Genomic DNA, 27251 nt, shown 5'->3' on the forward strand with positions numbered 1-27251 from the left:
TTAGTTTTAAATTTGCTTGTGAAGATACCAACAGTGATGATGTGAAAATGTAGCTATGCTTGTGTTTCTGTGTTAGTGCTGGTAACAGTGAAATTGGGGGGGGAATATAACTTCAATAAACACATTTATTTTCCTTTTGAAAAGCCACAGCAGAGGACTGAGGGTGAGTTTACCATGGTGACAGTGGAGCAATGTACGAGTTTAGGTGCGATTTCAATCAAATGCTGCAGCAGTTTGTTGCTGGTCCAGCTAGCTATATACAGAGTTCCCTCAGCGTGAAGAGTCTGCATGGGTTACTGCATATCTGAGGGATAAAGACAAGTTTTAATGACATGTTGGTATATAGAGCCATAAACAAATTTCAGGTGTGATTAGTCCATTGCTGTGGCCTATTTTTATTCCTTTTTAAAGCTTTAATGCTTGCATCAGTGTCTATTCTTAGGAGGCAGGGGACTGTAGCTGGGGTGGCTACAGCACTGCTTGGCTCGGGAAGGATGAGTGTCTAGAGCACAGCTATGCCAGGACTCTGCTTGGCTTCAGGCAGCACCAACAGCTGCTCCTTTTTATGTATTTGAACAGTGTTTTCCTGGCAAGTAGTGAAAGAATTTGAAACTTTGCAGCAGGCTCTAATCCCGAGCTTCAGAAAAAAAGGCTTGTGTTCAAGGTAGTTCTTCGTGGTAGCATTCTTCTTCATCTTCTGCCTGGAGTGTTGTACTACATTTTAAACTATAACATCTGGAGCTGAGAACATTGGGTTGTAGAGCACCTTGGGTAATACAGCCCTGGTTTGGCTTCAGGTCTTCAAATTGTTCTGCATTGCTATTTGTAACAGCCCCGTTACATACCAGAGTGCACAGGAAGGGCGCTTTCTTTACCATGTTTAAGTTTTTATTATAACATGATTTTGTATTTAATTTAGTTAAGGCAATTTACACTTTAGTTCTTAAGTAACAGTAACAAAAAAAAAAAAGTAAAACATTACACCAGAGATGAAACTAAAACACAGGACACCCCTTCACAGTGAACTCCTGTAAACCTGCAGTCTCCTACCACTACTGCCCAGACATTCTTGGCCCACAGAAGGCAAAAGACTAGTTCGCCCTAGTACAAGCTTGGATACTCATCCTCATCTGGTGAGTTAAACTAACAAATCCATCTCCTTGAGTTTAGCTCCTCTTTACTGCACCTCAGTGATGAACAGAATTCTTTAAGTGGAGAGGGATCAGCGTGGAGCAGGTACAGCAAATACGATGGCCGGTTTGCAAAGATCCACATGTACAAGTGCCACTCTTGGAATAAGTTAAATATTGCAGCCCTACAGCTAGTTACACTACACCTGAGGTGGAGGCTGTCAGAATGTAGCACATGGAGATGAAGATACAACCCTCCACATCTGCAAAATAAAGAGTTATTGCAATGAGGAATAAAAATCCTGTATAATTTATCTTCCTACAAGGGCATTAGAGTAACATGTGGGTCCAGGTATCGTGAGGAATCCTGGCCAGTCCCTGGTTCCTGAATTGCTTACAAGTGCTCTACAGAAGATGGTGACTGTGAGCCCTTCTGCATGGTCCGTCTTTCTCTGACAGCGCTGTCCATGCATGGAACCCAGCAATAAGCAGCCTCGTTAGCTGATACACGTGTGTAGTCCCTCGGTGGGTGAAGCCGATGGTTCTTCTCCGTCTTAGTGGTTCATGGTATTCTGGACATCCACAAAGCCCATCCTTTGTCTGCGCTTCCGTTGCTCTGTCATCTAGAGTTCAAACAAGGACACAAGTGAGGGAGGCAACGAGGCCTGCTGCCTATGCACTAACGTGCTCCTCCAGTGCGTGACTCAGCAGCTGCTTTAAGCATCTGCCAGAAAACCCTGCGAGTTGGACTCTGGCTGATGAGGAAGTAAAGTATCAAAAAGCACTTGTCCCACATGTCCCCGACCACCCCAAAAAGAGCTGTGGGAGGCCTTTGCTTTGTATCTGAAGTTGTACTGGCTTGGGCTGGTTCTGCCTCCTGTTCCATGCAGTTGGCGTCTGTTTCGGTAAGGACAGGGGTTTCTACAGTCAGGTGTTCCTCAAGCGTTCCTATTTTTAAAAGTGGTTAGTACCTGTTCCTTCAGCTCATTCAGCTGGGAGGTGAGATGGGACACCAGTTTCATCGTGGTGTTGAGTTTGTCTTGAAGATTTCGGATCTCATTCTGTTCCCCTTCCCCTTCATTGCTGACCAGCGACATGGCTCGCATCCGGGGGAACCAGTCAAGGTTCTTATTCTGGAAAGGTGAAAAGGAGAATGGGAGTTGGAGAGGGTAGGATTTAACAGGAAAGGTGCCTGTACTTAAATTAAATTAAATAACTTCTCAGAGGCTTGTCTATCTTTGTAAATTTTCCGTACATAGTCCATTTCCAGCTTTTTTCTTAGAACCTTCTGGGCTCAATTCAGAAATGTTTTTCTTTTCTCCATTTCCTTTCGCTCCCTTCTTGCCTTGAAATCACCTTGAAGTCACACTCTCTACTGCTTGCTTCTGCCCTTGGTTCAATCCTTAAATACACAGTATGAAACATCAAATAGACAATGTGGTGTTGGCTGAGATTGCCAAGTGGAAATAACCAGCTAAGAACGAACTAAGGCACAATGATATTATTAAATATTTTCCAAAAGCTTCTCAAAACTGTTTTTCTTTGACAAGCCCGTTGTTCTCAAATATTTCCCCAGGGTAGGCATGTTGCAATAGGGAGAGAGCTGCCGAGAGGACACGTACCTTTATCATCTGCGCCACGTAACTCTCTGGCCCCGTGTAGTCTGTCTTGTTCTTCACTCGCACCAGCACTATGAAGTACAGGTAGTTCCACATGTTGTGCTCATATTTAATATGCTCCTCAAAGGACACTGTCTTATTGTCAAACTTGTCCCTTTCGAGTCCTGGGAAAGGCAGTCAAGAACAGAGACGGTGGAGGGAGGAGAAGGGAAGGAGTGAGCAAGCGAACAAATGTGAAAGGCGGTACAGATAATTGCATCCCCTCCCAGGTGTGACTTTCAAGAAGTGCTTTTAATAATTAGTTGGCATTTAGCACACAACGAGCATCCAAAATGGGGAAAATAACCCAGCTGTGTATTCAAGAGGCTTCTATTTAAAGCGCTACTAGCTGTGCTTCCTGCCTATATATCCCAATGCATAAAATGCACCCAGTGAATCTTTTAAGAAAAAAAAACCAGCTAGACTTATTGTGTTTTTCCTTTTTTTTTTTGGATGCTTTCCTATGACTGAAAGCATTCCTGAACACTTTCTGTATTTTATTTCCTTAGTAATATGCTGCTTTTTTCCCACTGGCTAAGTGATGGTCTCAGGAGTGATGGCTGCACAGTGACAAGAACTCCACAATGTGGCATTTTAGTTTAACACCTCGTTAACAGGTGATGAGGAACAGTACGGATGATTTCCCCTCTCAGTTTGCATCCTTTTTTAAGCCTCCTTACACAACAGTGACCCATCAATGACCAGAAACCAGCTGAAACTCCTTTTCTCCCCTCAACCTTGGAAGAGAGGAAGAGCTTTGGGGCAATTCCTATACTCTGCGGTCCCAGCACTCACCACATATGAAACAGGTGGTCTTCAGTATCTCTTCCTTCTTTTGCTTTTCGCTCCTCAGATCAGCAAAAGTGTCAATAATGACCCCAAAGATGAGGTTAAGGACGATTATAATGACAATAAAGAAGAAGAGGAGGTCGTAGACGACTCGCGCAGGAAACAGGGACTCCTGTAATGGACAAACGTGTGTCTGTTGCGCACCTTTCCTCTAGCCACTCCAACCCTGCTGCCTCCTTACGTGGCCGTGGGCTGAGGGCACCAGGTGAGGAGGAATAACAGGGATGTGATGGGGAAGAAAGGAGGAAAGCACTGGAGGACAGTGTGGGGGATAGAGCTGGACGTGTGACCGTTTCCAGGGAGGGAGGGCAGCTGCACAGCAGTATATGCAGCAGGGCTTAGCAGAAAAAGGGGTCCCATGAGCTTCCCAAACTCACATCCTTTGACGGCTTCCGCAGGATGTCACCCACGCCCCCGCCGTTCCTCAGGCCGTGGTTCAGGACAGTGACAATGCACATGAGCAGCGTGTCGCAGGCACGTTCCCACTGGTCAGCGTCTGTTTCTGGTGTAGCGGGAGGGGGAAATAAAAGCAAAAAGCTAGAGCACAGACAGGGCAGAAGTACCAGAGCATTGCAAAGAACCCCGAGCTGCGGCGGGTGACTCTTGCTGCAGTGATGCAGTGGCAAATCTCCTGGGAGCAGATGCTCGTGGGTCTCCTGACCAGCAACGTCTCAGCAGCTCCTCCAGCTTGCTTCTTGCTGTGGAGGTGTTTGGCTGAGCACTCCTGAAGCTCCCACTTTCTTTATGACTAAATTGAATCTACTTCAATATTTTTTATGCCAGGGTCAGTGAAAAATGTGCAGGCCTCTTGCCTACTGCATGCCAGAAAGTGGGTTGTTTGTTTCCAGCTTTGAAAAGCTAGGATTTTTCTGCGCTCACTGACAAACCAGGCAGCCAACCTCCCCTGCCGCTAACAGAGTTGACCTTTCTAATGAGCTCACTTACCTTCCAAAGCAGTGGGCACAGCAGAGCAGCTAATTTTGTCACCGCTGCATGACTCCATGAAGGTCTCCATATTCCTGTGCATCCCTAAGGGGTCATCTGCAAGTAAAAGAGACCACAGCCTCGTCAGAGCATCAGCGTGCCTTAGTAAAGCTCTTCACTGCTGTCACGGGTGCTTTTCAACTGCCTCTTCTTGCAGCTTTCAAGCTTCTTGGAAAAAAAAAAAACAACTTGCTTCGCATTCTCCTAGCCTTTTCTAGGCTTGAATCTTTTGCTCAAGTTTCAGTAAGACCTCTACAGTGCTAAACCTTCATTTGCAGCCATCCACCCCCTTCTCTGCACTCTCTCCTAGCCCCAAAACCCTGTGCTCTGCAGCACAAGGTCCCTTAGCACAGGCAGCCGTCTTCTCTGCTAGCCCCAGAACCAGTGCTGCCAGGAGTTTGCACCAAGGGTTAAAAAAGCCCCATGAGGCGCACACATACACACACACAGACAGACACGCGTGTGTTGGCGGTGGGGAGGAGCAGGGTCTCGTGCAATGGTCCAGCTGCAGAAGGGCACCCACCCTGCCTGGCCCCTCTCTAGCCCAAGCACGGCAGCCAACGAGGGCAAGGGCTGAACAACCTTTGGCTTTGCTGTCCGGCAGCCGGTCCACCTCCAGGATGAAGTCATCCTTCAGGAACAGGAAGCCCACGATGGAGAAGAGGTAGACGAGGATGAGAGCCAGGAGGGCTGTCAGCAGGATGGAGCGTCCATTCCGCGTCACGCTTTTGATGACATTAAACAAGGTCTCTTCCCGGTAGATCAAGTCAAACAGCTGAAAGGACCCAGGAGCAAATAAATGCCGTGGGGTACTTTTCTTGATAATACCTGGCCTACCTATATCCCCTTTTATCCTGAGATCTCGGATCACTCAGCAGACCTTGACTAACTTTCACATAAAGCATTTAAGTTTCCCAGGGAAGCAGAGAAGAATGAAGTGACTTGTGCACAGCAGGAGAGCCAAGAATAGGACACACACCCCCTGCCTCTGCCCTCACCAGCTCACGTTGTCTCCCAGCTGACCCAGATAAAGTACACAGTAGAGATTAGAAAGAGAGAAATAGCAAAAGACCAGGAGAGAGACAGTAATAGATACTGTCGGAAGGCAGAAAGATCGGCCTACGCAAAGATTAGAGCACAGTGAATTGTTCTCACTCCTGTTATCAATCAGCCCCTGAAAGGTGTCACAGGAACCTTCTAGCTTCTAACAGGGCAGACTGGCTACCTCTGTGCCCCACACATCTGCCTTTATTGTACCAGGATGCTGTAGAAGAGTTCGTGCACAAAGAGTCCCAGGACGCTCGTCAGGATGTAGCCAACATGGTAAAGAAACTCCACATCCATGATCATGGCCTTGTAGCCTCGGATGAAGGTCCCACGATTGCCCACGAAGCTCACCACAAACACAATCTTGTTGGTCAGCTGGGGAACAACCAGAAATGGGAGGGAGTGGGGTTTGCTGCACTTTATGAATGCAGAATGGCCTCCTGTGTCACGGGCTGCCTCGCTATTTTTTCCAGCACATGGAGAACTTACATTGAGAGCTCCCAGTATGTTCAGAGTGAGTCCAATCCCCAAGTAATAAATCGATCGCAAAATCAGTGCCACGAGGAGCGGTCTGACACCGTAGCGCTTAGTGAACAAGGCCATGATGGAGAAGCAGATCAGAATCCAGAAGAGCAGTGAGATCAGCGGGGAATCCAGGACTCCTAGGAAGGGAAGACCCACAGCAATTAAATGGCACGAGATCAAATCAGACACTGTGCTGCTGTCCAGACTGTCCAGAAAAACTAATGTGCTGATTATCAGAGGGAGGAGAGAAATTATGCTTGACTGCAAAGACTAGTATTGACCAAGATGGTTCTTACTGATATATTTTTCTGACATCTTTTACCCAGGATCTCAAACCCACTGTAAATGATGGAGGCTTTGCCTGCCAGCAGGTACATATTCTGTCATTGCTTCCCCAGGGAAAGCGACCCCGGGGAGAAGAGACTTTTCCCTGAGAAGGAAGCAGTGGGAGGGCAGGCAATTGAAATCTTGACTCAATCCCTTCCTTGGACCAGCAGAAAGGACTTGGGGCTTTAGGATTCAAAAGGAGACTGACGGTGGGGGGAAGTACAGGTAAGGAGACCAGTTCTGCTTATCTTCCACCGTGAGGAGCAGCAGATGCTGGGGCACTTACCCATGGAAGTGGCTTCAACATAGGGGTAGAAGAAAGCAATGATTATGTTGATGAAGACAGCCAGGTTGAAGGAAATACTTCCCCAGAGTGTCATTCTGCGGGAGAACCAGTACATCAGCGGCATGCCTGGAGGGAGAGGAGGCAGACACACAAATCTCAGCCAACCTTGTGCCAGCTGGGGAAGGCTCTGTCCTCCAAGGCATCCGAGGGGCTCGGCTCAGTGCAGCTAGCAGGTCTGGAGGGACCTTTGCCTCCTACTTCCTTCAAAACATTAATAAAAGCTCCCTCCTCATCTGCTGAAATAGGAGTGCAAGTTCAAAATGTTACTGCTCCCATTTCTTGGCTTCTTGGCCCTTTGACCTGCTCTGGCACCTTGGAATCAGTTTGGCTCCGTTCTCCTCCTCACCCTCCTCCCCATCGCCCACCTCCTTCAGCCTCGCCCCTCACGTCCTTCAAAACAACAGTGTCTTTGTGTTTTCAGAGCTGGTGCTCGGTCCCAGGGGAGACCCAGCCAGCTATTTCACATCCATACTGGAAACTTGTTTCCTGCCGAATTCCTACGATAATTTTGACTGGATCTGCAAGTGTTTTCAGAGCTACTCCTTAGCTGCATCACAGTATTTATAGTGTGAGTCTTTACTGAGCTCCTGTTATTTTAAGCCAGGATTTCCGTCCTGATGCAGCCCTGAAAGCACCTAAGCAGGTCTGCAGGCTTCAGAGCAACAAATTATACTTCCCATATGTAGCTGCTAGATTCTGGCTTAGGAGAAGGCAACTGAAAACAAATGAAGAGTGCTTTCCAGGGTAAAGCACCTGCAGGTGTAGTCCCAGGGAATGTGCTGTAAGATGCATTTCAGACTACTGAGGAACCGCACTAACAGGCATGGAGGAAATACACCTCTGAGGTCTTGATTAGCCTCTGCTCCCCGCAAACTGCCGAGTGTGTTGTGCTCCGTAGAGCAAGGGGCACAAGGAGCTCAGAGATGTGATTTCCAGTCTGCTGCCAGGGTTCACAGCCCTTTCAAAGGAGGGCTGCCTCCCATTTTCACAACAGGGGCTATTCGAAGTGCCTGTGCTGGCCGGGGGGAGCCTGAAGGGAAGGTCTGGTTTGCTCTTACTGCGCAGTTTCTTCTGCCATTCCATCTCGTTGTGGAGGAAGGATGACTGGTCGAAGAAATCACTGACTTTGCTGCCCTGCTCATCCTGCTCCGTGGTGGTGAAAAGCCTGTACTTGGTCTCCTTGGTGAGGAACTCGCAGATGCCAGGCACAGGGAAGATTATCTGCTCCATGCTTCGGTCCAGGCGCACAATCTGCAGGAACCAGGGCGAAGGGGAGGGCGCCGTCAGATCCTGCCCCTGCCACGCTTTGGTTTCCCCTTTCCTAGGCCCAGCTGTGCCTTCCCCTCCCCGCTCCCACTCCACCGGGATCCAAATATCACCGGCCACTCGCCTAATGCTACACATCGACCCAGCAAAGGCAGCTGTGCTGGAGGAAAGCTGAGAGCACGTGAACCCTCGCTGGCCCATCTGCAAGGAGACCCATGCCAACAAGCAAGGATGGGGCTGCCGAATCGGCTGCATCCCCGCTGCTGCTGGGGGACAAAGGAAGGGTCTGGGAGCTCATTCCCTCTGCTCCTCACGGGTTCTGCCAATGCCTCCAGCTCTCTGCAGAGCAAAAGGCCCATCTACTTCTTGCTGGCACAGGGATGGGAAGCTCCTAGTGCAAAATAACCTGGCACGAGGCAGCTGGAGCACCCGTGGGATCCACCGGCCATGTTGCACACTGGCAACCCAACAACTAACAAGTCTTGCCTCAATCTGGGACGTGTGTTTCTCATAATATGCCAGCGGGTCCTCCTCTTCTTCCTGGACTGGCGCCGTCGACTTCAGCATCTGCGTCAGCTGCTTGTTATTTAGGCTGAGCTGGGATGAGAGGAGAGGGAGAGAGGAGAGTGGCCTCAGCCAGGAGAGTCTGGTATAACTCTGCACTGACAACAGGATTCCTCAAAATCTACCAAAGCTGATGAGGTTTCAGGGAAAAGCAAATGAATTAAAGCTTCCTAAAGGGGTACAAGCTCTCCCTGAGGTGACAGACATTCGATTCCCTGCAATAACTACATCCAAATGCTGCTAATCCACAAATTACAAATCAATGCCCATAAAACCCCAGGGAAATCATATTACTGCTGAATCTCGTTCAGGATCTAAGGTACATGTGCAAGAAATGACAGCAAAGGACTCAGTCCTTCCTTTTCTGAAGGGAAGATAAGAAAGCGGGTACCAGTAGGACCTCACCGAGGCAGGCAGCCTGTCCCTGCTGCAAGCTGGACATCACCCTACAGCTGAGCCTTCCCTGGGGGACCTGGCAGAGCCCCACAAGTTGGCTCTCCACAGCTTGGTGTGCATGCCTTTGCACTGGCTGTTTTGGCTACAAGGGCACGGATATGTTTTTCTTTCTATAGTCCCCCTGGGAAATAGCAGAGCCCATCAAATCTTAAACAACAAAACCCAGGGTGGCTCTGCAAGGGTGGGAGACTGGCAGTCACTGGTCAGGGTCAGGTCGGGTCGGGGGGGGCTCTGCCTCCATTCCCAAGGCCTCTCCATACCATGGATGAGATGCCCTCCTCCTCCTCCTCCTGGATTCGCTTCACTGGCTTAAGGAGCTGCTGCAGAGACTTGTTGTGTCGGGACAGCTGGAAGAGGGACAGCGATAGCCGGGTCAGCAGGATGGTGAGCAGCCACCGGTGCACACAGGAGCGGGGCGTGGGGTGCTCAGGGGAGCGGGGCTGCTGGCAAACCTAGGGGCTGGCTTTTCACAAGAGCCAAAAGCACATTTCCCAGCCATCCCTCCCCAAGGAGGGCAGCCTGGCTGGAGGAAATGTAAATAAATACAGAGAAGAACATGCAAATTGATGAGTGGAAGCCCAGTGTGGTGTGGGGAGCCCAGCCTGGCAGGGACCCTGCTGTCACAGCTCAGTACCTGCAGCGCCAGTATATAAATATTGTGGCCGACTTCCCGTGGGGAAACCTCAGCGTTTTCACACTCCTCCTCCTGCAGATAGGCCTTCTTAATCACATCAACCTGGAAGGCAGCAGAGGGACAGTGAGCTTCTGCACATCTCCTTGCCTTGTTTTCCTCCTCCGGCCACAAATGGCTCTGGGAAAACCGCTAGACAAGGATGCTTGTGCAGAAGCGACGACCAGCAGTATGGCAGACGAGATGGTTACTGGACTGCAAACCAGAAACTGCATCAGAACCCGCAGGCAGAAGTCCAGCAATGGGCTGGGGCGAGGCTGGGGGCTCACTGGGGCAAGGCTGGGGGTGTTTCACTGGCAGCCCTTACCAGTTCCTGTGGGCGGAGGCTGATGAGGATCCGCTCGGCGTTTTCACTGTCGTGTCTGCTCTCCATGAGGGCCAAGAGGAGCTTGGAGGCATTGTCCTGGTGAGGAGAAACCCTTGCTGAGGGAATCTGTGCCCAGTTGCTGTGCAGGGCTTCAGAGGGGGAAGAAACCCCACCATGCCCCGGTCACCTGTAACTCCCCCATACTAGAGGCATCTGAGCCTCACATGGTGGAGATGCACCAGCCTGGTCCCACCAAGGCCACATGCTGCCACACCCAAGGACCTGACACGTGCACAGTCCCCGCTACAGCGGCCACCTCACCCCATGGCCACGCCAGCAACCCACGCAGTCAGTGATGCACACGTGCGCGCCCACCGTCCTAGCCTGAGGCTCTGCCTACCTTCAGCTGCAGGACCAGGTCCATCCGGTACTTGCAGAGAGGGCTGATGTCGTTAAGGATGAGGGCTGTGATGATGTCGATCCCATTGGACTCATGGGTCACGATGCAGCTCTGGGGGAGCAGTGCAAAGGGTTATCCCACAGATGCTGCCAGTCCTCCCAGCTTCGCCCTCCGACATAGCCCAGGTCTGAAACAGTGCTCTGCCTACAGCACTGACCCTGCCTGATTACCCCAGGAGCCCCAAAGCCCCCCATCTCCCTGGAAAAGGCACCGTTTGCACCACTACATTAATTCCCATTTGCTTCACCCTATTATCTAGCCAAGCAGTAGCTCATAACCCATGCAGCATCCCTGTGCACCCTGGCATCCTCTGCTCCCCACGTTCTGCTCCTGTTCACACCCTGAAACCAAAGGCTGGCCCTGTCCCCACTGCTTTCCCGCACATCCCCCTCAAATCCACTCTTGGACATCCCTGATCAGCAGTGAAACACCCCAGGTGTGCTGGGAATGACCTGGACCTGCAGGGATACCCACAGACCTGGTTCTCGTGACAGGGCCCCTGGCAGTACTCAGTCAGCGTCTCCAGGGTCTGGGTGATGAGGGCCACGTTGTACTCATTAATGTAGAGGCCCAGCAGCCCCAGCCCCCCCGTGGTGCTGCCACACATGATGTCGAGGAACTGCAGCGTCTCGCACACCAGGTTGTAGTTGGTCTTGTTGTTCTGGCACCGGAGGAAGTTCTGTCGAGTAAAGATTGCAGTTACAGGGCTGAGTGGCATCACTCTGATGGGGGGGATGTCCTGATCCCCCTCCCGACACCGCCTCCAGCTGCAGTTTGATGGACAGTTGGGCTGGGGCCACCCCTGTGACACACAGGCCTCCGAGAGCCGCGCTCAGTTCTGCGGACACAGTCGTGCCATGAACAGCTCTTTCCACAACACTAGAAGCTCTCCATAAGGGACGGTGCATTTGCAGATGGGGAAACTGAGGCATGGAGTAGCTGGTGCAATGGCTTTTTGGACCAAACTGGGGCAGAGCCCAGCCTTCCCACACCCCAGTTCTATGGCCTCTGACCTGACCCCCAAACCTAGCAGCCTCCGTAACCAACCTGCAGGTCCCGGTTGTGGTTCTCACAGAGCAGTTGCAGGAATCGCAGGATAGGCTCCATGATCAGGACCGTCACCCCCATTTCATTGTTCTGACCCTGCTCCCCGGTGTCATGGCCTTTCCGAAACCCTACGGCCATCGGGTATCGGGACGGGGTGCCAGGCATCAGGAAGGTGTCTCCTCGTCCTGGAAGGCAATCCAACCCCATCAGCATCGGGCTAGCCAACAGGACAGACGCCGGCTCCACTAAGGGAACACAGCTCCATACCTTTGCTGCCAGGGTCAGGCTCATCCTTGTCCTCACGAGGCTTGTTCCCGATGTCACTCATGTTCACAGACACCGTAGACTTGGTCTCCTGCTGTGCCTTCTTCATGCGGTCGTGCAAAACTTTGAAGAACTTCTCAGACTTCTTGTCGCTCGTCATGAGGTTATAAAAGGATTTCTGGGAGGAGGGGGGACAGTCGTTCAAGTCTCCATCGTGTGTTCCAAACTGTCCCTGCCTGCCCCTCTGATTTGGTAGCCTCCAGCACTCAAGACACTGTCTCAGAAAACCTGGTGAGCAGATTTATTTCCATGCTGCAACCCTGGACACCACAGTCCTCTTGGATTTACAGAGTTGGATCGTCCCCTACCGTTGTGCTCTCCTTTACTCTAGAAGCAGGGTTAGGGACAGAGCAAGCAGCAGTTACAGCAGCTCCACGCCTGGAACCCCACTAGGTTTTGCATGTACAATTAATCTGTGAGCTTCCCTCTGATAAAGGATTCAAGATAACCCACGAGTTATCACCGAAGAGCTGCCAGCCCCAAGCCATTTTAGCAATATCCGGCAGAGGGCATCAGCATTACTCCAGAAACAACCTGCAACAACCTGCCCCTTTCACAGCATCCAGCCACCGTGCTGGAAAACTCGAAACCGGACAGATTTCTGCAGCTCTTCCTCTGGATGGCCAGCAAACACATGCAACCAAACAGCATTTTGATAAAGCCCAGGGGCCAACCCAGGACAGAGGACTGCTCTGCACCCACATCTTCCGAGTGCTGGGGTGGTTACACTGCACGCATCAAACCGTGGCTGCCCAATCCCCCTGGGGCTGGCGCCCATCGCACGGCCGGGGCTCAGCACCTGGATCTCGGTGTTGCCTCCGTCCAGCAGCCGGATGGCAAGCAGGATGCTTTCTTGGAAGATCTTCTCGTTCTTGGTGTTCATGATGAGGTCAGCCACCAACTTGGTGGCCCCTTCTCGGTCCAGCCGGCACTGAACAGCAGCGATAGCAGACCAGTCCTGGTCTTGGCCTGCATGAGAGGACACGGACGGATGCAATGCTGTGGTAGTGCAGGAGAATGAGCACAGCTAAGTCACTGCCAGGGGCATCTCAGTCCCATCCCTTCATCTCCCCAAATCCTTTACTCCCATGGAGGTGGGAGCATGGCAACCAGCTACAGACCTAATCCCACCACAGCTCAGGAGCTGGGAATTCAAGGTATGTGTGAGCAGCGCAGAGACAGGGAAGGCACAGGAGAGGGGCACTCACCTCCCCCAGCAGCATCCACCATTTCCCCTTTGGAGCTGGACTTCTTGTTCTGCAGATAATTGTTCAGGAGCATTTTCCGCAGCAGGTTGCCCTGCCAAGACAAATAAACGTCATGAGTCTCCCAACATCAGGGCCAGCGCCAGAGCAGAATGAGGCTGAGCACTCATGACCAGCAGGAAGGGCACTGCCGGCCTGGAAAGTGGGGGCTGCACAGACGAGGAGCGGGACTGAGGACATGCCATGGGACCATGGTGCTCACCCTCTCACCGTACTTGTTCCTCTTCACCAGCATCTGCTGCAGCGTCCTCAGCACCTTGATGCACAGCTTCTCCTCTGTCTCCATGAGGTCCTTGGTGTGCTGCACCAGCCTGGCACACAGAGCCACCGTCACACAGCCGAGAGGGACAAGGGGATCCCTGAGGGAACCGTCCCCACCATCCCTCCAGGCTGCAGGCACACACTGGGATGCATAACCCACAAACGATGAAGGTCACCAGCCCTTCCCAGCACTCCCAGCACTCCCTGGGCAACTGCAAAGTATCCTCACTTGGACAGGAAACCTCCGCTTTCGCATCGCTGAAATGCCTCTGTCCCCTCCATGAAAAGCAGCTCTGGCCGGTGGAGAACATCCACCAGGACAGACAGCTCAGCCTCCACCAGTGGTTTCAGGCGATCCTCCAGGGCGTTGATGATGTCCTACAAGTCACAGCACACACCTTTAGGGTCAACGCGTGCCTAGGAGACACGAGCACGGGAGAGGGACCCCTGCAACGCCAGCGCCTTCTTGCTATCGTGCACTGGTCCCTGCCACCACCACCTCCCTGCCCCATACCTGCAGCTTCTCTATGATATTCTTGTAGTCCCACTGGTTGGGAGTGGTGGAGACGCGGGGGAAGGTCCGTGTGGCTGTTTTGTAGTTGGACGTGTTCCTCTGCACGGTGTTGGTGGAGCTGCTGTTGAGCAGGGAGCTGACATGGGCGTCCAGGTCCATGGGCAGCGCGATGGAGCGGCTCTTGGCTGCAGGAGACGGAGTCAGGGTTGGGGACAGCCACAACCCAGCCCATCCCATTGGCTGGGTCCTACCACACTGCCTTGGGCTGGGCACCCCTTCACCAGCTCTTCATTTGCAGCAGAGATGATTTGGGTTAAACACAAGAATAAACTCCTCTAGGCCAGCGAGGGGTGGAGTATTTCCATCCATCCCTCCCCACTGCAGCACAACATTGCCCACAGCCCCCCTCAGCCCAACGTAGGATGGAAAGAGGCACCACCTCTAGGTTTTGGTTGGGAAAGCCCAGTGTGGAGATGTTGTAAGCACCCTGCCTCAAATTACAAGGGAAATCCCCACCCAGTGTCAAACCAACTAATCCTTTCCACGTAGTGAGTCAGTGTTAACAACCCTTGTCCTGAGTCAGGCAGCCACAAGCAGGCTGAGGGCAAAGTCCTGGCAAGAGAAAACCACCATAAATGCTGGCTTTGTTTCCAGGCCCTTCACGAGCAGGGACACACCAGGGATCTCCCAACACAGCCCGGGCTTCGGTTATCCCCACGCCACCCTGATCACGCCTGGAGATGTAGCTCAGAAAAAGCACATCCTGGAGCCAAACCTCCCATTCCCATCTGGCAGCCTCTTGCCGGGGTGCCCTCCCAAGACCTGCAGTAGGGATGATGGCTCTTGCTCGCTGCCAGAGCAGAGTCAGCCAAGAGTATCTGCATCCTCCTGGTCAGTGGGGAACAGAGCATCGCTCTGGCACAGCTCCTTACCGACCATGGCCAGCGTGCGGATGCAGGCTTCCACCGAGCTCTTGTGCTGCTGCTGCAGCCAGGGGCACTCCAGCAGCCTCATGGTGGACTGCAGAAGCTGCACCACAATGGTCTGGTGGGTCTGAAGGAGAGAGCAGGCAGGTATGCGTCGCGCAAGGTGTGTCCAGACCATGTTTTGGGGGTCTCGATAAGCCGCTTTCTTCCCCCAGCCAACCCCTGTCCTTGCAGTGCCTTCTTACCTGCAACGAGGTGCTGTTCTCTGAGAAGGGGGAGCTGAAGAACGCATTAATGGTGTCCAGCACCACTGTCAGCACATACTTCTCCAGCGTAGGGTCTGGCAGGCGTTTCTCTCGCTTCTTGCACATCTGTGAGGAGAAGGGAGGATGCTGATGGCACCAGGCGAGGTGAGCACACGTCCAGGCTGGATGCTGCCAGCATACAGCACTGCTGGGACCTTGCTGAGCTGAAGCTGTGGCCAGTGACACAGCTCCTGGGTCTATGCCAGAGAGCCCTGACTGCTCCCCAGCTCCTAGTGTAGCAGCTACTCAAGTCCCCACGGTGCCCGTGGTCCCCACGTCTGGCTCCCCAGGCTTCAAGGGAGCCTCGGTGGCACCTGCCTGTACCCATCCAATACAGCAGCCATTGCTGCTGCTCTCCTCCCACCCAACCCGCCCCACGCACCCGGGCCATGTCCAGGGTGAAGTTTTCAAAAAGAGTCCAGATGTGGTTGCTGGTGTAGATTTCCTTCATCTCCACCTCTGTGTCCACGTAGCAGTGGTTGACAAAGTTCACATAGGCCATCTTCACCTGCCGGGGAGGTGGGGAGCAGGGGCACAGGCACCATCAGGAGAAGGCGATCAGTGCCAAGCCACTGCACCCTCCTCGCTGGACACCCCGTACCTCCGTGATGCAATCCTCATGTGTCACCACCCGCACCACGTCCTCCAAGGGCAACAGGGATGTGCACTTGATCTCTGTGTAGACGTTCTTGCCCTCGGCGCAGGCAGCCAGCAGGTCCACCAGCGAGATGTGGTACATCAGCGGGCTGTTCTCCTCCACCCCATCCCTGGCCGCTGTCATCATCTCCAGAAGGGTGGCCAGTGATGCCTTGTCATTGTAGAACACCACCACATCATCCCCGGCGTTGGTGAGCTGCAGAGAAGGGTCAGTGGTCACCACTCCAGAGAAGGAGGGTCAGAAACCTCACAAGGCAGAAAATGGTGTCCTCTGCAGCAGGACGATGAGAGGCAGCAGCTGGTAAAGGGTGAAATGGCCATGCATTTACAGGGAACACCAGGCATTTTTCACCAGGATAAAACATCACAGCTTGTGAGACTTCAAAATGGCTATTGGCTCTCGGACCTTGCATTAAGCTCCTGAAGATGTTTCCTACTCCAGGGAGAAGCCAGCGTGGCCAGGAAGGCTCTTCTTCAAGGAAGAAGCCGACTGTGCACCTCCCAGGAGCCATGCCCAGCTACACCCCATGCTCATGCCCCACAGGATGGGGGGAGAGGTGCTCACCTCAGTCATGATCATGTCCTGGCACTTCTTGACGTACTTGCCCTCAGCCTTGATGATGGTGTGCAAGAAGTCGAGGTACTGCACGTGGCGGCCGTGGGTGGCCACGCAGTGGATGAAGTGCTGTGGCACCGTCTCATTGATCTCTGAGCAGAGCTGGTAGTTGTTGAGGAAGATGTGCTGCATTGTCTCAGCCTCCAGGAGCTGCAGGACCAGGGGAGAAGAGTGAGGCCAGGGGGCTGCAAGGAAGAGCCTCCCTTCCTGCCCTGCCCCTTCCTCTCCCGGGGTCTCCTCCTGGCATTCGTATCTCTTGCTCTCAGCCTCAGGAGCCATACTGAAGTCCCTCCCTGTGCTGCTGCCCGCGACCACCCTTCAGTCCCCTCTCCTTACCCCTGGTGTCAGGAACAGGTTGAGGTGTTTGTGCAGCAGTGCCTGGTTTTCCTGATTGCCAGCACAAAACTTCTGCAGGAACTGGTGGGTGAATTTCAGGATCTCCATCATCTTGGCATCACCCTGAGGAAGGACAGAGAAGAGAAATACCCAGAGTTGGCGAGGGATGCAGAGCAGCAGCAGGCTGCTGCCCCTCCTTCCCCGCCCAGCTGCAGGACCCAGCCATGCAGGGGGGGTCTCTGCATCCCCCACCCCTTGCCCAGGGCACTTCAGGGCCAGCCAGCTTCTGCCCATCCACCTTCTCATATGGGATCTGCAGCAGATCCAGCATCACTTTGTGGGCATCCATGTTCTTCAGAAGGCGCTGCTGCTTCTTGCGCACTTGCTCTCCGACTCCGCACATCTTATTCAGCCGCTCCAAGATCTGGGGAGAGAAGGACCATGGCAGAGGAGAACTGAGCCTGGGAGCCCATCACGATGGCCACCAGGACCGGGGGCTTGCTTGCAATCCAGATGTGCCTTCCATAAACCCAGGTACTCCCTGCATAGCTCGCAAATCTTGGCACCCCCCCTCAGAAATCCCCCTTGCAGTGCCGTACAGAGAGCCCTTGGACCCGTCACCAACCCACTTCAGTCCCCCTGGTGCAAGGCTCACTTGCGAGCCCTGGGGACGGAACAGGGCTCCTCTTTATGCTGAGCTGGCAGGACAAGCCCAGGCTTGGACTTGTTTCTACTGAACCACAGGAGAGCTTGGAAATCCCTGCCATGATTCCACCCTTTCCCTTCTTGCTGGTGCACCCATGCCCTCCCCGGCCAGGCAGCCGTCGCTGGCCGTGCCCCCAGGAACAGCCCTGGGGACAGGATTCAGTCTTACTTACCCCCTTGACTATCTGATAGTTCTCGCTGCTCTTCTCTCCCGGAGCAATGACCTCTTCATCAGCAGCATGCTGTAAGGGGACACAAACAAGACTAGGGTCCCACTGCACCTCTCTAAAGCCTGGGGCATAACTACTCCCTCCAGGACTCTCCCTGACCCTCCTCTTCCAGGGAGAGGGATGCATGGCCCATCGAGAGGCATTAGGTGTTGGACTGAAGCAAGCTGCACCTCTGCCTCCCACTCCTCTCCTGCCCTGGTTCCCAGGGTCTTGCTCAGGGCTCTCACCTCTTTCTTCTCCTTCTTGTTCCCCTCCACCGTGCTGTCCCCTTTGCTGCTGCCCTTCTTGTCCACCCAGAGCTCTGATTTCTCCACCATAGTGCGGAGTTTGTCCAGCTCTGACTTGATCACCTTGTAGTTCTCGACATCCTGGGCTGAGATCAGGAGCTGAACCTGCAGCGACATTCCCAGGGGTTTCCAGTTTGGGGCAAAAACCCCATTCCCCTCCTATTCCAGGCCTCCATCCCAAGGAAAGGAGCCGAGACCCATCCCATGTCCTGCACCCACAGCCAAGTGCGGGCTTAGAAGTGCTCTAGAGCAGCATCCCACCAGGGTTACCTGTTTGAAAGTGTGCAAGACCTCCTGCCTCTGGCTGAAGTGCTTGAAGAGGAGCTGTAGGGAGCCAGAGATGAGCGGTGGGTAGTCGTGCATCGTCAGGTGGATCAGCACCCGCAGAAACATCCTCCCTCCCTCGTCATCCACCTCTAACATGCTGCTCGTCTTCCTGAAGCCAGGATGAAAGCGCTTGGCGTTAGCAGCCACCGGGGAGCTTGTGTGCACTCAGTCACCCCTCAGGGCTGGTGGGGACACTGCGTTAGCCTTTAGAGCCTCGTCTTCCTCATCACCTGCAGCTTTCAGCCTTGGCAGTATGGACAGGAGGGGAAGAGCCCTATGGCCAGGCTAACTATGCACCGGAGGGAGCAGGGACTCACCCCACACCGAACATGGCTTCTGCGTGCTCGCCGATCCGGTCCAGGTTCATGGCTGCAGCTGAAGGGAGAGGAAAGGGAGATGAAAGGGGGGTCCAACATGACCCCTGTGCATTGGCAGAAACCTGCAGGGACCAACCCGGCTCCCTGGCCCCTGCTCTGAGCATCCATGACAGACACAGGACACCTCGTCCCATCTGCACAAACTCCAATCCCCTCCGTGCTCCCTGCCAGCAGCAGTGGCAGATGGAGAGCTGCTGGAGCCGTCACCTCCATCACCCGCATGTCCCCAGCCTGTGGGGTTTGCTGAGTTGAAGCTGTACCAGGAGCAAAGTGGAAGAGTTACTTGTGGAGTCAAAGGCTGGAGCCGTCCCATCGGCCGCACTGTCCTGCATGGGGTAGACTTCCACAAACTCCTTCTTGAAGACGGAAAGCAGGTAGGAAATCCTGTAGTCCAGCCGCACGTTCAGGATGAACTGGCACCAGTGAAGAAGAAAGGAAAAGTGAGTGCCCTCTTCATGCCAGCTGTCTCTTTGCATCAGAAACCCACATCTTCCCCTCACCACCCCAGCCCACGGGTCCCACCCGCAGCTCCACAATGCTTCTCCCTCCCCACTGGCTCCAACCTGCAAGATCTCCAGGATCTTCAGCTTGGTCTCCATCACCACAATGTTCTCACTCTCAATGCTCCTCCCTCTGTCCACTTGCTCTGGGGCAGACCCAGCACTGAGGCTTGGAGGGCTGAAGATGGACTGTTTTCTGCTCAGCACCATGGTGGACATCATCTGCCCAACGCCCTGGATCGACCTCCGCACGTTCTTCCCTACAGAGGTGGCCACAGTGGGCAGAGTTAATGCAGATGGAAAGGGAGGCAGCAGAGGACCAATGGAAGGACCCACTTAGACTGCAAAATGCTCTAGATATTAATCAGAGAATAAGTAGGAGGGACTGGCCATTTTCTGGCATGGCCAAAGGCTCAACACCTCCTGTCTCCCAGTGCAGACCCAGCCAAAGGTTCCATGCCAGCAAACCAGCCACTGGTTTTCTTGTAGCTAAAACTGGAAAGCACTGGGCAGACCATGGAAAACACCCTCCTGCAAGACCATGCCTGCTTATGGAGCAGGGACTCACCCGTCACCTCATCGTTGTAGACTGCCTGCATCATCAGCTGGGGGTTTTGGACACAGTCGATGATGCCCAGCAGTGTCCGTGTCAGGCGCAGCAGCTCACTGAAGCTGTAGAAGCCGAAGTAGATGAGGTTGTGGGCAAGGCTGACGACCTGGGGAAGGACAAGGCAACTCCAGACCTTGCCGTGCTCAGGGCTGAGCAGGATGGGGAAGAGGGATGCCAGCGCAGCCACCCTCATTGCAGAGGCAGTTGCAGCCAAACTGTGCTGCATCCTGCAATGTGCCGGTGGCATCGGCAGGTCTCGCACCTCGAAGGTGAGCTTGTTCTTCTCCTCATTGGCGAAGGGCACCGCCTCGCTCACCACGTTGTTGAGGTAGTCCTCCACGAACTCCATGGTGCTCGCAAACTTGTTCTTCTTGTCGTCACGTGAGACGTTGAGGTTGGAGTCATAGCTGCGAGGGGAGATGGTGGGGGTGAGCTGAATGGCAGCAAGTCTCCTCGCACCCAGCCTGGAAGGAGCACTGTCCAGGCAGCTGGATGTCACAGCCAGAGGCGATGCTCAAGACTGTGATGGAGCCCACGTCCTTCTAAAGGCTGAGACCTGCCAGATTCCCTCCACAAATGCCCCTGTCCCAGTCCCTGCTAAAGCCAAGCCAGTCCCTACACAGGATGGGATCTGCCATCCCACCTCCTGTGCTGTCCCTCAAAGCTGCTGCGAGCCCCAGCGTGTCTCACTCTTTGATCGTGATGGCCGTGGGGATCTCGGTCCAGAGCCGTGCAAACTTCACGGGCATCACCAGCTCCTGGGGGTCCCTGTCCACGTGCACGTGTAACATGAGGTGGCAGAAGGATGCCCGGAGATCGAAGGGCAGCATCTCATCTGCCATGCAGAGGAAGATCAGGTCCACACCCAGCTGCTGGGAGATCTCCTTGATGGCCAAGTACTGGCGATCCAGGCACATGCGGGCAAAGAGCTTCAGCTGGTACCTGCCCGGGGATGACGGGGAGAGGGAGTGAGTATGTGCAACCCTTATGTCCTCACCTGGGGAGAAGATGCTATGGGATCATCACCTGTAGTAGCTGAGGACGTTCTCATCATGGGCATTGCCAGCCCTGGCCTCCTGCGCCAGCTGCCGGATGCTTTTCTCGTGGTGGTCGTTGTTCTTGTCTGTCCAGGTGAGCCAGACCTCCTCCTCCGAGTACTCGATGCTCAGGTACTCGTGGGTCTGGGACATCTCCTTCACCGGCCTCAGCCTAGGGCAGAAAAGGGGTAAAACTGGAGATGCTCCCATGGACAGGGAGCAGCTGCACCTCAAGGGGTGACAGGGCTTTTACCAGGCACGGTGGGAGCTGGTGGAAGGCAGGGCCAGGCACCAAACCCTGATCATAGAAAACCTCTCCCCTTGGCTACTCACTCGGTTTTGATGAGGATATCACTGTTCTTCGGGTCCAGCACACACTTGCAGATGAGCTCCTGGGTGACGGGGATGGCAATGTGGTTGGAGACACACAGGTCTGAGAGGTAGTCCAAAAACCTACAGGGCAGAGACAGCTCGCTGTGAAAGGGTGCTCCCCGGGGGCTCTTCCCACCTCTGATCGAGGCACATCGCACCCATCACACGGCGCAAAGCCTTTTGGGACGGGGCCTTTCCGGGCACGCACCGTGGCTCGCGGTTCTTGCGCACCAGGCTGACGAAGGTCTCCACCTCGGTCTTCGTGATGTGCTTCTCCAGCAGCTTGCGGTTGTTGTGCAGCAGGGCCGTGATGGTGTCCTCAGCCAGGATGTCGTAGCCAATCTGAGACTGCATCATGCCGAACTGCTTGGCAATGTGCTCCTGGAGCGGGCAGAGAGGTGTGAGCACTCAGGGCTACACGTCGGGCTCTGGCAACACCCCCTGCCCCACCAAGACCTCTTTGCAACATGTGGTAGGATGGGGGCTCCCCCCATGCACCTGGTTCTTGCGATAGTCCTCCTGGGAGTGCCGGAGCACGCGGTAGCACAGCCGAAACATGTACTGGTAGGGAGCGTTCTTCTGGTCTGACAGCTCTTCCAGCCGCACCAGTGGCCCTTCCCCGCCCTTGTCCTTGAAGGGGGCTTTCAGGATCCCAAAGATCTGCCCAAACACAGAGATGATAAGTGCCTTGTCCCCCTCCACACCTTCACCCCCCTGGCATGGCTGGACATCAGCCATTCTTGCCAGGAAGGCTTGGTGCACCACTGGGGCATGAGCTGGAGACCAGCTACACCTCTTCCGTGGGGGTTTCCAGATCCCTGGACTCCAGCATGGCCCTGCACAGTGCAGGACTTCGCCACAGGACCTCAGCCTCGCTCAGATGCAGGGCCCCAGGGCCACTCACCTGCTTCAGGATGTTCTGCTCCCGCATCAGCTTCTGCCGCTCCCGGTTGGGCTTGGTCACCACGATGTCCAGCACATTCTGGCCATTGTTGGGGACGTCGCTGACGAAAAACACCAAGTCCTCCAGCAGCTGGATCACAAACCTGCAAAGGGGCACGGTGCAACTGGGGCAGTGGGACTGTCCACCCACTCCACGCAGCTCACACAGACTCGGGTCCCTGCAATGATACCAGCCCATTTTGGATGGCCAAAGAGCCCACGTTCAAAGCTCAAAACCCTGCCAGGGAAGATGCTGGCTGATCCTCCCTCTCCCTGCTAGAGGTTAATAGCTGCCCTGAAGCAAGAGGTTTTACAGTCCCTACGGTTCCTAGGAAGCTACATGTGCCGGGGTAAATGTCAGGGGCCTTTGCTCATGATTCATGCCAGGGATTTTGCATTTAATGCCTCTGCCCCTTTAGTCGCCTTCGCGGGACCCGCGCGGGGCAGGCTGGCAGGGCGGAAGTGCCTCGCTCTGTCCCACGGGGATCTGTGTTTGCTCAGGAAGCACCAAGAACCCACCCACCTAAAAATAATACCGTGACTAACCCAGCTGCCCCTATCATGGGGCCACCTCTCAGCCCCTTGGATATTTTTCTAGCAGCAAAGGAGGGGCCGGAGCGGGGCTGCGGCGTTATCTGGTTTCCTCGCCAGACTCCTGGGAGAAGCAGGCGTGGATTTGGGTTGTGGGCAGGAAAGCAAGACAGCGCTGGCACCAAGACCCAGGCAGGGGCCCCATCCTGCAGCGATGCTGGACAGCCCTTGGAGGAGCCCAGCACGGCCCCATCTCCCAGGGGAAATTCCTTTTTACCTCCGGTCATTCTGGCTGAGAAAACCTTCGTTCATCTTCTCCACCACGTTGGCCAGCATCGAGCTGGCATCGTTAGCAAAGTCCAGGTCCCGGATCTCAGACACGGGCACGGAGACGATGGCAAAAGCTTCTTTGTCTTCTTTGGTGGGGCACGTGCCGAGCTGGGAAGCAACGGGGAAGCAGCACCACACAGTCAGGGCAATGCCAAGCATGTCCCCACCAGCTGCCACCAACCCGGGTGAAGTCAGTGACCCAGTTTGTCCCCACTGGAAGAACTGAGGTGGGCTCTAGGTCACTGGGATGGGCTCTAGGCTGGTGCCCAGCCAACCCCTCTGGATCATTGGGGTATTTCAGTCCCTGGGCAAAGCCTGGCTGCTGGGTGGGAAGGAGCACGCTAAGAGCTATTGGGGCACAGGGGATAAATCCACGCACGGGAAGAGGGAGTGGGGCCGTACCATGAGGCGAATGGGCCTCTCCTCATCGATGTCAATGGGCACGTTGGTGCTCTGGATCCAGGTGTTGGTGCAGAGGTGGCGCAGCCTCACGTAGGAGTTCCTGCAAATGGCACAGTGTCCTGGTGAGTGATCCCCACGCAGACACACCAGCACCCACCACTTCCCCAACACCTGGCAAAGCCAAAATTTCACACCACGTGATTAAGCCTCCCTTCTTTATTTCAATCCCTCCATGGCAACGCGTGCTCATGTACCGGGGGACGAAGGAGTCCGTCTTCTGCAGCGTGGTAGGGTCCAGCTCAAAGAGGGAGGCGATGTCGTTGCCGTGGGGCACAGCCACCAGCCGGTATTTGATCTTCTCCCCTGTGTTCCTGCGGCTGGCACGGCCGCTGCCCCCCTGCACCGGGGAAAGCAGCTTTGAGCCCGGCGTGGGGCAGTCGCCCTGCCGAGCCCAGCCTCCCTGCGCACACGGCATCGGAGGAGACACACAGCGGCTATGCTCAGAGCAGAAGCTTTTGCTCGGACGCCAGGCTGAGCCTCGCAGCGTGGAGACGCACGAGGAGCTGCAAGAGCACAAGCGCGGCGTGATGCACCTGAGCTACGAGGCCACCCCTTCTCCAAATCTCACCAACAGCAAAAAGAAAAAAAAACCCTGAAAGTCCAAATCTCTTTTCTACCAGCACTTCCCCGTGGCCTGGGGATCCAACATGCACTGGGACCCCTCCATCAGATTTTGGCATGGTCCTCTCGCAAGCGGAACACAAGGATGCTACTCTACAGTGCAGGGCGCAGGGATGCTCTGCTGGGCAGTGGGACAGCCTCCAGCCGCAGCCTCGGCACCAAGCGGGACCCGGCGGCGCGGCACGGGCACTGTCCCCGCAGCTGGTTCTGTTTCAGGGCATTTCCCTGCTTTCAGGCAGAGTCTAAGAGATGGCATGATTTCAGGCAGCGGCAGCAGCATTTCTGCTAGCGAGGCTGCACACAGCTCACCGTGGGCGCTGCTTTGGGCTCAGCCACGTCTCCTTTATAACTTGGGTTTTCCTGAAAAGTTAAAGAGGGAGATGAAAGACAGCTATCAGTCCTCCCACTCGGTCCCTCCAAAACCGTGAGCACGGGGTATTATCTCTATTCCTGCCTTCCTCGGTCACATCGCAGAGAGAGGAAACCTGCCCAGATGGGGCTGGAGGACGTGACCCATACCCAATGCACAGCGCTCCGTCCCTGAGGAGCGGGATGGGGTGAGCCCTGGAGAGCAGACCCAGGGCTCTGCGTTGCAGCAAGACGAGCTCTTGCTGAAAATCCCTCGAGGCCCCAGGCTGAGGTCTCAGTGAGCAGCACAAGCCAGGCAGCACCAGCCTGGGATGGAGATCATCCTGTGATCTTCTTTCCTCTGCAGAAGATGTCACCTGAGCATCTTTTGACTTAAAGCAGCCATTTCAGATGGCAATATTCAGACTCAGTACTTGCTATTTTCCATCCTGCCAGTGGTGGAACGGGCCCTGGGGGCTGCCTTTGTCTTCTCCAGCTAGGGAGCACCTTTTGCACAAGGTGCACCAAGATCCACCCCATACATCCCTGCTCCCCTGGCAGCAGGGTGTAACACTGTCTTTCCCTTGGTCCTGGCAGCTCATTTGTGTCATATAAACCACATTATCTAAGTGCGGAAACTTCTTTGTGCCTCTATCAGGAGGCCTTGAACTGACCTTGAATGGGTGGAAAGAAATTTGGCAAATGATGTTTCCAGGCCCAGATTTTGCCCACAACCTCTCCAGGCAAGGACAGCCCTGCGTGCTGCTGTGGGACAGAGGATGAGGATGGGCAAAACCTGATCAGGAAGAGCTAAACGTGGCAGGATGAATTATCTCCCGCTTCCATCTTACCAGGAGGTTGTGCAGGTACAGTCGCTCGGCCCAGAACGAGCAAATGGAGGAAAACCCCAGCCACCCCCTCCTGCCCGCCCAGGCCAGAAGAGGAGGGAGCCAGGAACAGCAATTTTGGCAAGCAAACCCCTGTACTGTGGGGTGGGGGATTTCAGGGGGGAAAGCCTAGCCCTGCAAATGCTCAAAGCCCCAGTGCCAATGCCTCCTGTGAGCAAGAAGGAGCCGCAAGAGGCCCAGGGCAGGACGGCTCCGAAAGCAAACTGGAGTGGGGCCAGTGGCAACCCTGGGCATCGCCGCTCTGCCTAAGGGCAGGTGGGCACTGCCTTTGCAAGGGACGGTACCAGCCTCTCGAGGGCAGGGCAGGTCCCTGCGTCCCTCTGCTCACCCCCTTACCTCCGCTGCCAGGTAGTTGCCTGTGGCGAGGTGCTTGAAGCGGTACAAGCCGTTCCAGTGCCCGGCTCCCCCTCGGCACGGGTCATGGTGGACCACCTGGGAGAGGCAGAGGAGAGCTCAGCCCGAGGCGTGCGGGGCTGCAGGGAACAGGACACCATTCCTGCCTCCGAGCCTCCGCTGACCCTCAGCAAACACGCTGGTGATAAGAGTCCCATCCTATCCCAAAGGTGGCCGCGAGCAAATGTACTCGGGATGCAGAGCTCAGACACTAGTGCCCATCCACCAGCAGCCACAGTTCCCAGTGCTCTCATGGAGCTCGGGCTTTGCAGTGGCTTTCACCAGGGCAGTCAGGCTACCAGAGGTAGAAATATAGAAACAAACATTACTTCTAGCGCCACCGTCCCCCGGTGAGAGTACAGCAACCCACAGGGGTACCCCAAAAGCCCAAGGACACCCACTCAAATCGCCTCTCTGCTCACCTCCACCTCCCACAGGGCGTTGGAGCTGGTGGCCGAGGTCGCTGACTGCCTCAGGGTGGTGCGGAGGAAGACGTGCAGTTTGCCTTTGTATTCGTCACAGGTCAGAAACTTCTCCTGCTCGGCATGGAACAGCCTCACCACATCCCCCTGGACCAGGACATGGTGGTGAGACCCAGGGACATGGCTTTCCTACAAGCCGACATATCTCCTCCTGTGACTCCCCACCCTGCAAAGGGGATGGGATTCCCCCCGTACGCAGTCCAGAGCAGAGCACAGCTCCCAGCCACAGCATGGCAGGGCCACAGGAGCCCGGGCGTTGCAGGGCACCATCAGCTCTTCCAGTCCTACCTACCTGAGCTGTGCTAAAACCTGCCTCTAGCAGCACAAATGCTCCTCCAAACCCAGGGGAGGGCACCTTGCGTGGGCATGGGGCACCCTGCACTCTGCAATGCCATCACTCCATTTATCACACAAGCCTCTCCTCTCTGCTTCCTTGCCCCGGGCTGTAAAATGGGTGCAAACCTACCACTTTACATCCCTGGAGTGGGCAGAAGCTCCGCTCACCAATGTGTTTAAAGCATTAACGCCCTGGGGAGGAGGATGCAGTGGATGCGGGAAGCCAGGGATAAGTGCGGCGCCTGGGGACAAGGGTCTGTAAGATCATAACAATCAATATCCATCCAGCTGCTTCCTGGAGGACCTCAGCCCCGAACAATAGCTCTGCAGGGAAAGTTCCTTTCCCAGGCAACAGCCAGCCCTGCTGCACATCTAAACAGCCGAAAATTGTCCTCTCAGCTAGAAGCCACTGCTGGCACTATGTATGCCTCGTATTGTCCTTGAGAGTCAATTTAATACAATAAGGCGGAGGGTAGTTTCACATCCCCCTGGGTACCTGCTGCCAGGAGATGCTAAAATATCCACTCTATCTTGCTGTTAAATTCTTCAAGTGATGAATTCCCCTAGAAATTAAGGTCCCCACGGCGGGATC

At 54.7% G+C, this 27251-nt stretch overlaps 1 protein-coding gene across 2 annotated transcripts in view; it reads right to left on the reverse strand.

Annotated features, from left to right (window-relative positions):
- Positions 1 to 863: 863 nt before the first annotated feature.
- The window catches only part of ITPR3 (inositol 1,4,5-trisphosphate receptor type 3), a 50290-nt gene continuing 23902 nt past the window's right edge, over positions 864 to 27251 (reverse strand). Inside the window, exons 9-59 of one of the 2 annotated variants that reach the window (XM_064472399.1) lie at positions 26264 to 26410; positions 25785 to 25880; positions 24502 to 24552; positions 23766 to 23908; positions 23512 to 23611; positions 23057 to 23217; positions 22211 to 22352; positions 21805 to 21966; positions 21515 to 21687; positions 21268 to 21387; positions 20924 to 21106; positions 20588 to 20839; positions 20160 to 20304; positions 19856 to 20003; positions 19351 to 19547; positions 19071 to 19200; positions 18728 to 18785; positions 18354 to 18519; positions 18024 to 18188; positions 17740 to 17808; positions 17160 to 17285; positions 16862 to 16984; positions 16475 to 16675; positions 15854 to 16105; positions 15635 to 15760; positions 15193 to 15318; positions 14954 to 15074; positions 14022 to 14206; positions 13737 to 13885; positions 13449 to 13557; positions 13190 to 13280; positions 12781 to 12950; positions 11925 to 12099; positions 11658 to 11842; positions 11089 to 11289; positions 10551 to 10661; positions 10151 to 10246; positions 9787 to 9888; positions 9413 to 9499; positions 8619 to 8729; positions 7925 to 8117; positions 6807 to 6932; positions 6158 to 6330; positions 5879 to 6043; positions 5204 to 5396; positions 4583 to 4678; positions 4015 to 4139; positions 3584 to 3749; positions 2753 to 2913; positions 2102 to 2263; positions 864 to 1753 (exon numbers count right to left, since the gene is read on the reverse strand). In XM_064472399.1, the coding sequence (XP_064328469.1) occupies positions 1685 to 1753; positions 2102 to 2263; positions 2753 to 2913; positions 3584 to 3749; positions 4015 to 4139; positions 4583 to 4678; positions 5204 to 5396; positions 5879 to 6043; positions 6158 to 6330; positions 6807 to 6932; positions 7925 to 8117; positions 8619 to 8729; positions 9413 to 9499; positions 9787 to 9888; positions 10151 to 10246; positions 10551 to 10661; positions 11089 to 11289; positions 11658 to 11842; positions 11925 to 12099; positions 12781 to 12950; positions 13190 to 13280; positions 13449 to 13557; positions 13737 to 13885; positions 14022 to 14206; positions 14954 to 15074; positions 15193 to 15318; positions 15635 to 15760; positions 15854 to 16105; positions 16475 to 16675; positions 16862 to 16984; positions 17160 to 17285; positions 17740 to 17808; positions 18024 to 18188; positions 18354 to 18519; positions 18728 to 18785; positions 19071 to 19200; positions 19351 to 19547; positions 19856 to 20003; positions 20160 to 20304; positions 20588 to 20839; positions 20924 to 21106; positions 21268 to 21387; positions 21515 to 21687; positions 21805 to 21966; positions 22211 to 22352; positions 23057 to 23217; positions 23512 to 23611; positions 23766 to 23908; positions 24502 to 24552; positions 25785 to 25880; positions 26264 to 26410 (7284 nt within the window). In that variant the 3' untranslated portion in view covers positions 864 to 1684. The remainder of the gene's footprint in view (positions 1754 to 2101; positions 2264 to 2752; positions 2914 to 3583; positions 3750 to 4014; positions 4140 to 4582; positions 4679 to 5203; positions 5397 to 5878; positions 6044 to 6157; positions 6331 to 6806; positions 6933 to 7924; positions 8118 to 8618; positions 8730 to 9412; positions 9500 to 9786; positions 9889 to 10150; positions 10247 to 10550; positions 10662 to 11088; positions 11290 to 11657; positions 11843 to 11924; positions 12100 to 12780; positions 12951 to 13189; positions 13281 to 13448; positions 13558 to 13736; positions 13886 to 14021; positions 14207 to 14953; positions 15075 to 15192; positions 15319 to 15634; positions 15761 to 15853; positions 16106 to 16474; positions 16676 to 16861; positions 16985 to 17159; positions 17286 to 17739; positions 17809 to 18023; positions 18189 to 18353; positions 18520 to 18727; positions 18786 to 19070; positions 19201 to 19350; positions 19548 to 19855; positions 20004 to 20159; positions 20305 to 20587; positions 20840 to 20923; positions 21107 to 21267; positions 21388 to 21514; positions 21688 to 21804; positions 21967 to 22210; positions 22353 to 23056; positions 23218 to 23511; positions 23612 to 23765; positions 23909 to 24501; positions 24553 to 25784; positions 25881 to 26263; positions 26411 to 27251) is intronic. The other variant, XM_064472400.1, reaches the window with a different exon arrangement.

This window comes from Phalacrocorax carbo, chromosome 23 (assembly GCF_963921805.1).
Source record: "Phalacrocorax carbo chromosome 23, bPhaCar2.1, whole genome shotgun sequence".
Lineage (NCBI taxonomy): Eukaryota > Metazoa > Chordata > Aves > Suliformes > Phalacrocoracidae > Phalacrocorax > Phalacrocorax carbo.